A 12,095-nucleotide genomic window follows, 5' to 3' on the forward strand; every position below is an offset into this window, starting at 1 on the left:
AAATATATACGTATCTAAAACCCCACCATTCTTTTAGGAACACCCTGTATATAAAGGCCCAAAAAACATAAAAAATTACACACATACTCATCTGCAGGCTTTATAAATAAATTACAATTCAATACTGAAAATTTTGGTTCATGATTATGCAATAAGAAACCTTTAAGAGTTCTGTCTTCTGGGATGTTACAACATGTAGTCTGGTGAAAGCCAGTTGACATCTGGGAAGAACATATTGCTTTCATTTCAGGGGCAAAGAGTAAGCCATGATTTGTCCTGTTTTCTGTTTTCTGCCTGGTTCATGCTGGTTTCTTGTCTGACCCTGAAATTGGAGGTTATATGTTGTTCCAAAGCATTTGTTTGACTTTCACCAGACTACACAATTTTATATCCTTGAAGACAGAATCCCTCATAGTCACTGGTACGAGAACCTCAAATCCAACAAGAATTCTTACTTGCAGGAATACAGTAGATTATTTTCTAGAACATAAAATATCCATAATACAAGATCTCACTTTCTCACATGATTCAGTTGAGCTGAAAACGTTATCTAGCCGTAAAAATCAGATGGATGGCAAAAAACCAAGCCAGTGTTGCGAGCACAGAAATCATGGCTGAACTTGTGGAAACCAAAACTGTACTTCTTCCTGAACACACTGTATTATTGGTCATGTTCGGAAACTTGACAGATGCACAATGAAATGTAGATGGGAGGATTCCAAGCTTGTTTCGCACTTCACAAGAAAAGCAACTAGCAACCCATCACTTAGAAAGTCCTCAGTGAGAGATATCTAAAGTTATATCTCTTGCCATTGTTCCTTTAGATCCATGATCCTTCTATCAACCATCAGAACTTTATAATCACGTGCTTTGTTAAGCGTTTGAGGTTGAAGGAAAAAGTGCAACAGCCTAACAGAATGTCCTGATTCCCACAGTGGCTGCTGCACTTCTGGCCTTGAAAAGTAATTGCTTGTCTGGAACATGATGCTACCATTCAAGCGGAAAACTGCTGACAGTTTCTCACCTGGAAAAGTAAGTACAATTTAACACTCTACATAGTGTTCCAGCAGGAAAGGTCAGCATTGTGGGAGGTCACAGTATTGGTCATTCTAAGCAAAATAGTGTATATGTACATGTGTCCTATTCTGAATGGTTTTCATGACACAGCTGTTTCATGCTATTATCCACATAAAGGAATGTCAAGATGCACTCAGACGAGCAACACGCCATGTCCTCACACAAGTTGCAAAGTGCACTGATGCTGACAGAATTTTCCAAAATGTATTAAACTCGTACTAGGTAACTTTACCAACTTTGTCACTTGAACAATAAATACTGGTGTTAGAAATATCACTTTCTTATCAACAATTTTGAAACCGTACAGTGAAATAGCTCTGTCTCGGAAACCATTTAGAACAGGACATGTACATATTGTGGCATATAGACCTGTTACTAAGCGGTGACTCTGTAAACAGAGGCCAATGCCAAGTAAGTTTCACTAACCCTTTAACTCTGAATGGTTACTTTATAGACGGTCCTTTAAACCTGGAGTAACAAAATTATCACATTGGTGATGCTTGCACATACCAGTATTGAGTGGCCAATTTCAACACCTCCCTGCACATCTATGCAAGACACACTGTGGTGCTGCAGGCACAATTAGTCAGTCTCTCATTGCACAATCTTGTTATCTGACCCATTATGTGATCTGTTGTAAATATTGACTGAAACACTGGAGTGCTGTGTCTCAAGTTACTTATGGTGAAGGTTTTCACTGCTCTGATTCCCACCACATAGTGTTTAGGAACCCTTCTATTTTTGCAACTGCTGGTCATACAGTATGATTCTGCAGCTTGAGAACAGATGATAAGATAATGTTCCTCATTAAAAAAAAAAAGTAAAGCTATCCCTGTAACAGGCCATGAAGGCCCATAGGGTTGTGAGACGTTGAGGGTCCCACATTATCTAGACAAACGGCTCAAAGATGGTGGTAAGGTTGTCAGCCTTACGCGCTGGCTGCGCTTTACTCCACAGGAAAATTATTTAATTAATTCCTGGTACTGATTTCTGTTAGAGGCTGAGTCGACCCCAGGGCCATAGTGCAGCTGGAAGGACTAGGTCACTTGAAAAAATCCAATGACCTCATCAGGACTTGAACCCACGACCTTCCGGCTTGTAGCATAGTGCCTCGACCAACTATGCATGCTGACAAAAAATATTTAAGGGTAAAAAATTAAAGAGTTTTGATAGCATAGTTGGTATAGTGACTGGCTACAGGCTGGGGAACCAGAGGGTTGGAGTTTGAGTCCCAGTGGGGGCAAGAATTTCCACTTCTCCACATTGTCCAAACCGGCTCTGGGGTCCACCCAATGGGTAGTGAGGGCTCTTTCTCTGCGGGCGAAGCGGCAGGGGCGTGAAGCTGACCAGTCACCTCCAGGTAGTGCCGAAGTTAGGGAAATGTGGATCTGTACATCCACTCCCCCATATGCCTTCATGGCATTGTGCTTAATTAGTCAAGCACAGGGCCAACTTGTAAAAAGGTAAAAAAAAATATGCCAAAATACCTTGGGCCAGCCTTGTAGGTTATATTTCAGACAAACATTCTAAATACCTTAAGGATATACAGTCACATATATAGCAAGTGTCATGTAACTTCGAACAAGGCCAAGAGTAACCTTGAATGTGCAGAAGAAAAATTCTAGACAAGGGGGTGGGTTCGAGGGTGTGAGAAGTGACAGGCGGCCAGTTGTTTGTAAGGCACCCTCGAAGCAGGTTATACTTACGGTTTTTCTATCATCTGTTTAAAAACGTCAGTTTTTCCTTGTGCGCTACATCGTACATAATGAGTTGTTCGAAGTTACGTGACACTTTTCTATGTTATGGTGATTATGTGGCTAAGATGGCAATTATAAAATTCCATTTCAGTAAGCACGTGCATGTCAGCTGTCACAGAAAAGTAATGACATCAATTGGTCATGTGGAGGATGTTGGCAAGAGTGAATGTGTACTTCACCCAAAGGACAAATGAGAAAGTACCCCATTTTTCCTTACCTTCCATTGCATAGTTAAACTTATCAGACTGGTTTCACATACTTAACATTTAAACATTTGTTATAATTATTTTCTAAATGTTGAAAATTGGTACACTTCCACCAGACTATACATCATCACATCCCAGAAGACAGCACTCTTCACAGTTGCCATTGTGAGAACCCAAAATCTTGCACTTATTCCCTTCTGTTACCCTGTAAAAAGGGGGCTTTCCAACAAAGCAGCTACTTTCGAACTGATTCGCTTGCAGCCAGAATGGGCGAACAGTCTTAATGATCCTGGACCAAATGTCACACCTTTCAACACTTCTCTGGAAAACAAAATCACACATTATTCAAAGACAACATTCTTTCAGTAAGACAGTTCATTTTATGTCTATGTAAAAGCTGTCTCAATTTTAAATAGTCCAGAATTTATATTTGTTTTTACACTCACATAATACCTATAGCGTCATGAGCAAAGAGTTGGTTAGAAATTTTAATTTCTGTCAGTGATACAGATCAAATCTGGAAAAACCTGCAGATCAGAAAATCGTTCTTAGTGGACAACAGGCATGGTCCTTAAAGATGTCCATATTAAGTGAGAGAGGGTACAGAATCTTAAGTGGCAGTTTGTCATTCAATGGTAAGGACAATTTCTCACATTTAACTAAGTAGGAGAGTTCAGTGGGATCTTATTCAATTTATATTCAGGAGGTGCCAGATTCAAATCTGAGCCAAAAACCACAATGACTCAGATTTTCATGGTTATCTCCAGCATTTCCAAGTAAATGGGTTACAACTTTGACCCTCTCCTATCTTTTCCACTTCATTATTTATACTGTCTGAATTGTAACTCTGTACAGAAGCTTCCAGCACGACATTTGTTTATAGGTTGCATATGACTAAAGCTAGAACACTAGGCCATCTGACTAGACAGTATGGAAGTCTGATGTCTGAAATATTTAATGATGACATATTATGAATGGTATACAAAGATTACTTTCTTCTGGGATGTGAAGCTGTGTAGTCTGGTAGAAGTTCAACTGCTTGCTGCTTGCTTGGCTGAATATGAAGGACACACACTTTTCCAAAATGTCAGTAAGCTTCTACCAGACTAAACGTCCCATAAAAAAGTACTCTTCATACATCAATATGAGAACCCCAAATCTAATCATTTAAAAATTTTGTACAAAACATTTATGTCTAGGCTTGCTGTGGTATTGTATTGTATTGTATTTATTACACATTCCAGCACATCCATACAAGGCCGAAGCCATTGGATACAGAATCTGTCACACCGCAAGCAAGTAGTCAACAGAACAATGCATATAAATCCAAAACAATAAATCAAGCATATGAAACACTACACATCACTGCATCTACATAACCTACCATGTGTATATAAAATATAATACAAAACTGGAACATATACATCACAATAGATCAAATAATAGGTCACAGCTAAACAAGAAACTATCCTTAATTAAAATATTCATCTAAAGTGTAATAGGATTTAGTATATAAAAAAGCATTTAAAGCTGCTCTAAATTGCTTATTATGGATTAACTCTTCTATATTTAAGGGAAGATGACTAAAAAGTTTAATACCAAAATAGTAAGGTCCTCTCTGGTACGTTGTCAAATTTGTCTGAGGGCGATAAATATCAAAATTACACCTAGTATTAAGGCCTTGAATTTCTGATGTCATGTGATATAAACCCATATTATTCGCAACAAACAGCAATAAAGGAAATATATATTGGGACTGCAATGGCAGAATTCCCCAATCCCTAATTGCATCTCTGTGAGAGTCCCTAGATCTCAACCCACTCATGGTTCTAATTATTCTCTTTTGAATTCTGAAAATGTGCATACTATAAGAAGAATTGCCCCAGAAATAATTCCATAGGACAAAAATGAATGGAAATAAGAGTAATATACCATTTTTAATGTCTCTGTGGGCATAATGGGCTTGATCACCCTCACTGAGTAACAAGCCTTGCACAATTTAGGCATGAGTTGGGATATATGAGCTTTCAATAGCTAATCCCAAAAATTTCACATTTGTACTGCTTAAAATCACATTATTATAATAATTAACAGAAGTTAGACTATTAGAACTTTGCTTTATCATAAATTGAACATGTTTAGTTTTGTTAAAATTTAGACTTAATAATTTTGAATTAAGCCAATCATTAAGATAAGCAAACGAAATATCAACATCATTTCGGTATTGTATATTATTATAACTACTAATAACTAAACTTGTATGATCTGCAAATAAAACTGATTTGACTGAGTTATTAAAAATTTTAGGTAGATCATTTATATAAAAGAGAAAAAGAAGTGGACCAAGAATGGACCCCTGTGGGACAGCATGCCTTACAACATCCCAACTGGAGGTACCAATGTAACTCAAGTCTGTGCTTGATATTAAAAGTCTTTGATATCTATCAGATAAATAGGATGTAATTAAATCATGAAATTTACCATCTATTCCATAAAACTGAAGCTGATTCAATAAAATTCCACGATTAACACTAGCAAAGCCTTTTTTAAGTCGCGGAAAATACCACCTATGGTTTTTTGCTTATTTAATGCTTCTAATATTTCATTAATTAATATATAGGAAGTTTTAATGGTTGAAGATTGAGGTCTAAAACCAAATTGTTCATCAACTATAATATTATGGTCATAGACATGCTGATTCGGTCTGGATAATATAATCCTCTTGAAGATTTTTGAAAAGGAAGTTATGGTGTCTATAAACTTACCAAATCCTGGACAAATGGCATATGTTCAGATGTTCTAGGACATTCTGTTGTCTACTGCTCAACAGTTCATTGCAGAAACGAGTTTCAGATCAAAACTGTAAAGGCTCAATACTTTCAGGCTCTAAAATGCACCATATCAATACTGAGTGCTTTTAATACATAACTGTTATTTATTAAAATTCTCACTCTTAAGCCATACATAGGTTAAATATACATTCTGGAAATACTTACTTATAAACTTCCTCATGTGGAATTTCCTTCCCTCTATGATGAAATTCTGCTTCAATGCATTGCCTTATATGGGATTCTTCTAGTGGTAGAAATGGTACATAATGGTCTATAAGGTTACTCTCTATGGTGTCACTCTTGTAGAAGCCCCCTGATGGAACAAACACAAAGTAAATATTCTTAAATGATTGATATATGAATAACAGTATGAGGTAGCATGAACTTTTACATGAGCATCACACAGAAGCATAAGAAAAGGCTTCCATCAGCCCATACAGTTTGAGTTCTGTTTGTAAACTTAAGAAAAACATATTTTCACTCATAATACTCATATCACATAACATATTTACTACTTATTAGAATGATCATGCAGTGTTTTCAAGAAAATAAGCCTTTTTATGGCTAATCATATCTTCTTATGACTGAATATTCAGGAAGTTTCAAATTCCAGTTCTGGGTCCATACTTCCACAGACACATTCCAAATTGTAATTTTCTACCCATGTTCACTCATAGCATTAAAATTTTTCAGATTTCAATGGAAATCAAAAGATGTTCTTTAGCTCTATGATTCACTCAAGTGTTAAAGAAACTACAAAGGGTGTTCCTTATACAGTGCATACAATCAAGTGCGCGCCGCGGCTGCAATTTGCCGTGAGTCATACCACCGCAGAACGGATGCAGTCGCGGGGAGGAGTTGCAACTCCNTCTCATTGCCGAACAAATTGCACCCATTGACATCCATCGACGCTTGCTAAAGGTGTATGGAGACGATACAGTGGATGTCAGCACAGTGAGGCAGTGGGTAGTGCTTTTCAACAGTGGCGAAAATGAAGCACACGACAAGCCATGCCCTGGGCATCCCTACTCAGCTGCCACTCCTCACAATGAACAGCACCTCGATCAGCTCATCCATACAGATCAGCAGATAATGACCAGAGAACTGTGTGCATGGCTTAATATTGGCTGTAATGCATTGGAAACAATGTTGGGGAAGCTGGATTATTGCAAAGTTTGTTCCAGGTGGGTCCCGCAAATGCTTACACAGGACCACAAAACTCATTGAATGGAAGTCTGTCAGGACCTGCTGCACCAGTTTGAGGCTGAAGGTGACAAGTTTCTGGACAGCATCGTCACCAGAGATGAGATGTGGTGTCACCACTACGAGCCACAATCTAAAAGACAGTCCACGGAGTGGCGACATCAGGATTCCCCAAGAAAAATGAAGTTCAAGAAACAGCCATCGGCAGGGAAAGTGATGTGCACGGTCTTTTGGGATAGGCAGAGTGTGATTTTATTAGATTTCCCAGAGCCTGGCGAGACTGTCAATTCTGAAATCTACGACGCTGACTAAGCTGGTAACCCGCATTTCCCGAGTCAGGCCAGAGAAGCAGACAACCTTTCGCTTGCAACACGATAATGCTAGACCCCATACCAGTTTGTGACCAATGCGCACATTGCAAAGTTTGGCTGGACTGTCCTACCACATCCACCTTATAGCCCCGATTTAGCACCTTCAGACTTCCATCTCTTTCGGCCTATGAAAAATGGACTATGTGGGCAACATTTCCCAGACAACAATGCTGTCATTGCAGCTGTAAGGAAGTGGCTTGACTCTGCTGGCACAGACTTTTACTAGCACGGCATACAGGCTCTTGTTCATCGCTAGCATACGTGGATAACGAATGGTGGTGATTATGTGGAAAAATTACTGTAAGTAGCTGAAATCTTCCTCTATTTAACTGTGTTATTATGCTTTCTGTATCTGTTGTAGTTTTTAAAAAAATAGGAGGCATTATATACAGAATGCTCCTCGTATTATTGCTCTCAAAGCAACAGTGTTGCACCACATAGCAAGATAACTCAGGCCACTCAGGTACATTAGAGATCACAAATTAAGTGTGTGGGCAGTATTCAATCACATTTTTAAATGTAGCTCACTAACATTACTATCAGCCCGAGACAGCGATTTGCTCTTAGTAAAGTAAAAGTAAAGCTATCCCGGTAACAGGCTGTGAAGGCCCACATTACCTAGACAATCAGCTCAAAGATGGCGGTAAGGTTGTCAGCCTTACATGTCAGCCATGCTTTACTCCCCAGGAAAATTATTAATTAATTCCTGGCACTCATTTCTCTTAGAGGCTGAGTCGACCCCAGGGCCATAGTGCAGCTGGAAGGATTAGATCAATTAAAAAAAAATCCAATGACCACATTGGGACTTGAATCTGTGACCTTCCAGCTTGTAGCATAGTGCCTCAACCAACTATGCTACAGCGTGCCCCCTGCAATTTGCTCTTACATAGAGGAAATACAAAATGCACTTGAGCAATATATTAGAGTGGTACCATTCCTTCCATATAAACTGAAGCTTTTGAAGGGCCTGTCACTTCATAAGTTTAATTTGAAATTCAACTGATATTTTTCTTGAGTTCAAAACAGTCTCTCATTCTTTGCATCAATTTAAAATAAAAACACATTAGTCAGCATTTGCAACATACACTTCGTACCACCATGACAAAACAGAAAAATTAAATATGTTCATAATATTTTTGTGCATCAGAAAGTTCCCAGACTGTTATTGTTGTAACTGCCTCAGTGAAAGAAGATGACAGGGGAGGCCAAGGTCTCACTTCTGCAAGCCTATTGCATCAGTCTGTCACATGACACCGCACTGTGAACATGCATTGCTTTTACACGAGTGCTTTTTCGACTTCATGTTTCATTTTGTCTGCAATGGATGGAAAAACAGAGCAACGTGTCTGCATCAAGTTTTGCACGAAGCTCAGTAAATGCCCTACTGAAACCCTTGAAATGCTCTGTCAGGCTTTTGGAGAACATACTTTAATTTGGACAGCAGTTTTTGAATGACAATCATGTTTCAAGGCCAGCTGAGTGTCAGTTGAAGATGACAAACGTTCAGGGTGACCAAACACAAGCAAAATGACAGAAAATGTTGAAAAAATTTGAGAACTCATTCATGAAGACCATCGTTGAACAATCCATGAGCTTGCAGACACCACTGGGATCAGTGATAGAGTTCGCCAGGAAATCTTAACAGAAAATTTGGCATGTGCCACGCTGCTGTGAAGGTTGTTCCCAAACTCTTGACAAATGATCAAAAGCAGCAGTGTGGTAATGTATGTCTTGAACTACTTTTATCTCTAGGCTCGTAACAAGTGACAAAAGTTGGATTTACAGTTGTGATCCAAAAACAGAACAACAATTGTTGCAGTGGAAGAGCCCACAATCACCAAGAGCAAAAAAGGCATGGCAGGTCTGGAGTTCAACAAAGAGCATGCTCATTGCTTTTTTTCACGTGAAGAGGACTGTTCACTGTGAATTTGTTCCGCCTAATGCTACAGTCAATTCGAACTTTTACTGTGACATTTTGAGATGCCTGAGGGAAAATTTGTAATGAAAAAGGCTGGAACTTTGGCGCAACTGCAACTGGCTCTTTCATCACAACAATGTGCCTGCCCACACATCCCTGAAAACCAGAGCTTGTGACTAACAACAACATGGTTATCGTTCCCATCCTTCCTACTCGCCGGACTTAGCCCTGTGATTTCGCTTTGTTTCCCAAATTGAAAATGCAACTGAAATGATGTCATTTTGAAACAGTGTCTGACATCCAAAGGGAATCACAAGCCGTACTCAACAGCATTAAGGAAAATGACTTCCTCGGTGCTTTTGAGGCGTAGAAAAAATGATGGCATCACTGTATATGTTCCCAAGGAGACTATTTTGAAGGAGATGGCAGCCAAAGTTGAGTGAGTTAAGCCAGCATTTTCTTTTGACCTAGTCCAGGAACTTTCAGTTAGTGAAATGTGGAAAAGAAACCAAACTGTAATATTTTACAGTACATGGATGGTGAAACTGAAAGTAAAAGCGGTAAGTAGTTTTCCTCTTAATATCAGATACGGCATAGATAGTGAGTTGTTCATCTTTTCAATTCATTAAAGAGCTCGAATACTTCTGAATGTTCCTGAAAAGTAGCAACAACCATGTGATTAATGAAAAATCATAGTTACAGGTTTATTAACCTTACCTTTTTCATTAAAAAGGCCTTTCCTAAGTAAATCCTCAAAATCACTAAGCTGGAGATTTTCTCTCTTCCCTCCTTTTTCCCAAAATTCCAGTAGCTTCTCAGCAATAATCTGGCTTCCAGTATTAGACACAAAAATAAATGTTGCCTTCCTGAAAAAGGATTAAAAAGTGTTTAAGTTATGTAAAAAAAGGTGATGATGCTTTCCAATATACATCCTTCCTTGTACATACGAGAGTGTCATGCTGAGATGTGGACCATTTACATAATTTTACGGTTTTCTTCAACAGTTAAATTTTATTGGAAATATTCTAAAATAGGGATTATCACATTACTTTATCACAGGCAAAATACACAATGAGAGGATAAAAGGCCACAACTGTGTCACTGAATAAAGACAGAACATTACATACATAGCTGAAGGGAGAAGATTTATTTGGAAACCAATATGAACAAGGGCCAAGTGAAAGACACATGGGGTACGCAAATAATTCATATTGTAACATGTTGGGTTACTGAAGACGCCGTTCGGATTGTTAATTGGTTTATTCAACAACCTAAAAGTAACGGCTACAATTACTTATCACACAGTTGCGGGGTTTTCACACTTTATAACCCTAAGCGCATTAATCTGTTTACACTGTTGCAGGGTTTCACGATTTATAACCCTATTCACAAATCAGTTCACTCTGTCTTCAGTAGTCTACACGTTTGCAGTAGGGGAGCTTTGTATCACTGTATCACACGCTCCCAGTTACACAATTACACACACGTCCGGTTCTTCTTTCCGTGACGGCTGCTATACTCCAACTGTAGTCTGCTCACTGGAGAACTGTTGATAACACACTCGCTCGTAGGCTTGCTCGGAACTAAATCGGAACTGAACTCGGCGATGGCCACATTAAAAACTCTCCTCGCAGGCAGCGTAGCTCTCTTATATAGTGGCTGTGTGTGCCTGTTAAGTAGCAACGCTGTTACCTCACGCCGTCTTACGTCACCGTGCATTGCGCGTTATGAAATTTGGAGAAATTGACAAATGAGTGACGCACACAAAAATAAAATATTTCACCCAGTGTTCTTTGTGTCTGCTCTGATCTTTTTCTGAATGTTGGACCAAGTCTGACAACAGACCCTCTATCTATATTAATAAGGGCATAATTAATTAATAATAATTAATAAACGCATAATATTATGCAACATTTTTGTTTTTCACCCTCATAAGTATTGTTTCCTGCTCATATAATTGAATTCCTCAAATTCATCTGAGGAGGAACATTCCAGCCAGCAATGGGAATGAATTAAGCCTGGCTTAATTAAATGTGTGCAAATTAGTTCATTCTGGGATAATGAAATGAAGAAGAATAAAAATATGTACTACTCTGTAAAGGAGTGCACATCCTTGAGTATATACAGGGTGTCCCAAGAGGAATGCGCCAAACTTCGGGAGGGCGTTCCTTATGTTAAAGTATGCCGATATAACCCAAAACACATATGTCCAAAGTTGAACGGTTACAGAGATACTGGCCAGAGAAGTGTGAAACTTTGACCAGTGTTACACACTTGTTGATTGCAAACTACATATTAAAACTGGCAGAAATATGTGGTTTCTGTAATGTTAATAATGTACGTAACATCAAACTAACTTGTGAGTGACATGAAGCCATAAAATTGAAGTACAAAATACTTGCTTGCCATGTCATAATTGTCCTTAGGTTTCCAAGCGCTATACATGACACATGACTGGCAAGCACTGACATAACATGGCTGGCTGCGCATTCTGGTATCCGAGTGTATTCAGCTAGCCGACTACATAACTGTATTAAAAGTACATTCACGGAAAATCTCTTTTGGAATTTCGTTTCCGTTATCTCATGTGGATTATTGTGGGACCACGTATGCACATTTCGTAAATTATTTACACCGTCCTGGGTAAAAGACGCCTCATCACTGAATAAAATGACGCTTAACAGTTCGGGATGAGCTTTTATCCAGTGGCACAAATCCATACGCTGAGAATA

At 38.8% G+C, this 12,095-nt stretch overlaps 1 protein-coding gene across 4 annotated transcripts in view; it reads right to left on the reverse strand.

Moving 5' to 3' along the window:
• Positions 1-551: 551 nt before the first annotated feature.
• LOC111865154 (torsin-1A) overlaps positions 552-12,095 on the reverse strand; it is a 21,367-nt gene continuing 9,823 nt past the window's right edge. For 2 of the 4 annotated variants that reach the window (XR_002842930.1, XR_002842932.2), the window contains exons 5-8: positions 10,081-10,229; positions 6,037-6,184; positions 3,052-3,361; positions 552-1,024 (exon numbers count right to left, since the gene is read on the reverse strand). Coding sequence is in view for 1 of the 4 variants with exons in the window: in XM_023852926.1 (XP_023708694.1) it covers positions 1,021-1,024; positions 3,245-3,361; positions 6,037-6,184; positions 10,081-10,229 (418 nt within the window). In the remaining 3 variants the exon portion in view is untranslated. The remainder of the gene's footprint in view (positions 1,025-3,051; positions 3,362-6,036; positions 6,185-10,080; positions 10,230-12,095) is intronic. The other 2 variants (XR_002842931.1, XM_023852926.1) reach the window with 2 other exon arrangements.

The sequence above is a fragment of the Cryptotermes secundus genome, unplaced genomic scaffold, assembly GCF_002891405.2.
Source record: "Cryptotermes secundus unplaced genomic scaffold, Csec_1.0 scaffold178, whole genome shotgun sequence".
NCBI lineage: Eukaryota > Metazoa > Arthropoda > Insecta > Blattodea > Kalotermitidae > Cryptotermes > Cryptotermes secundus.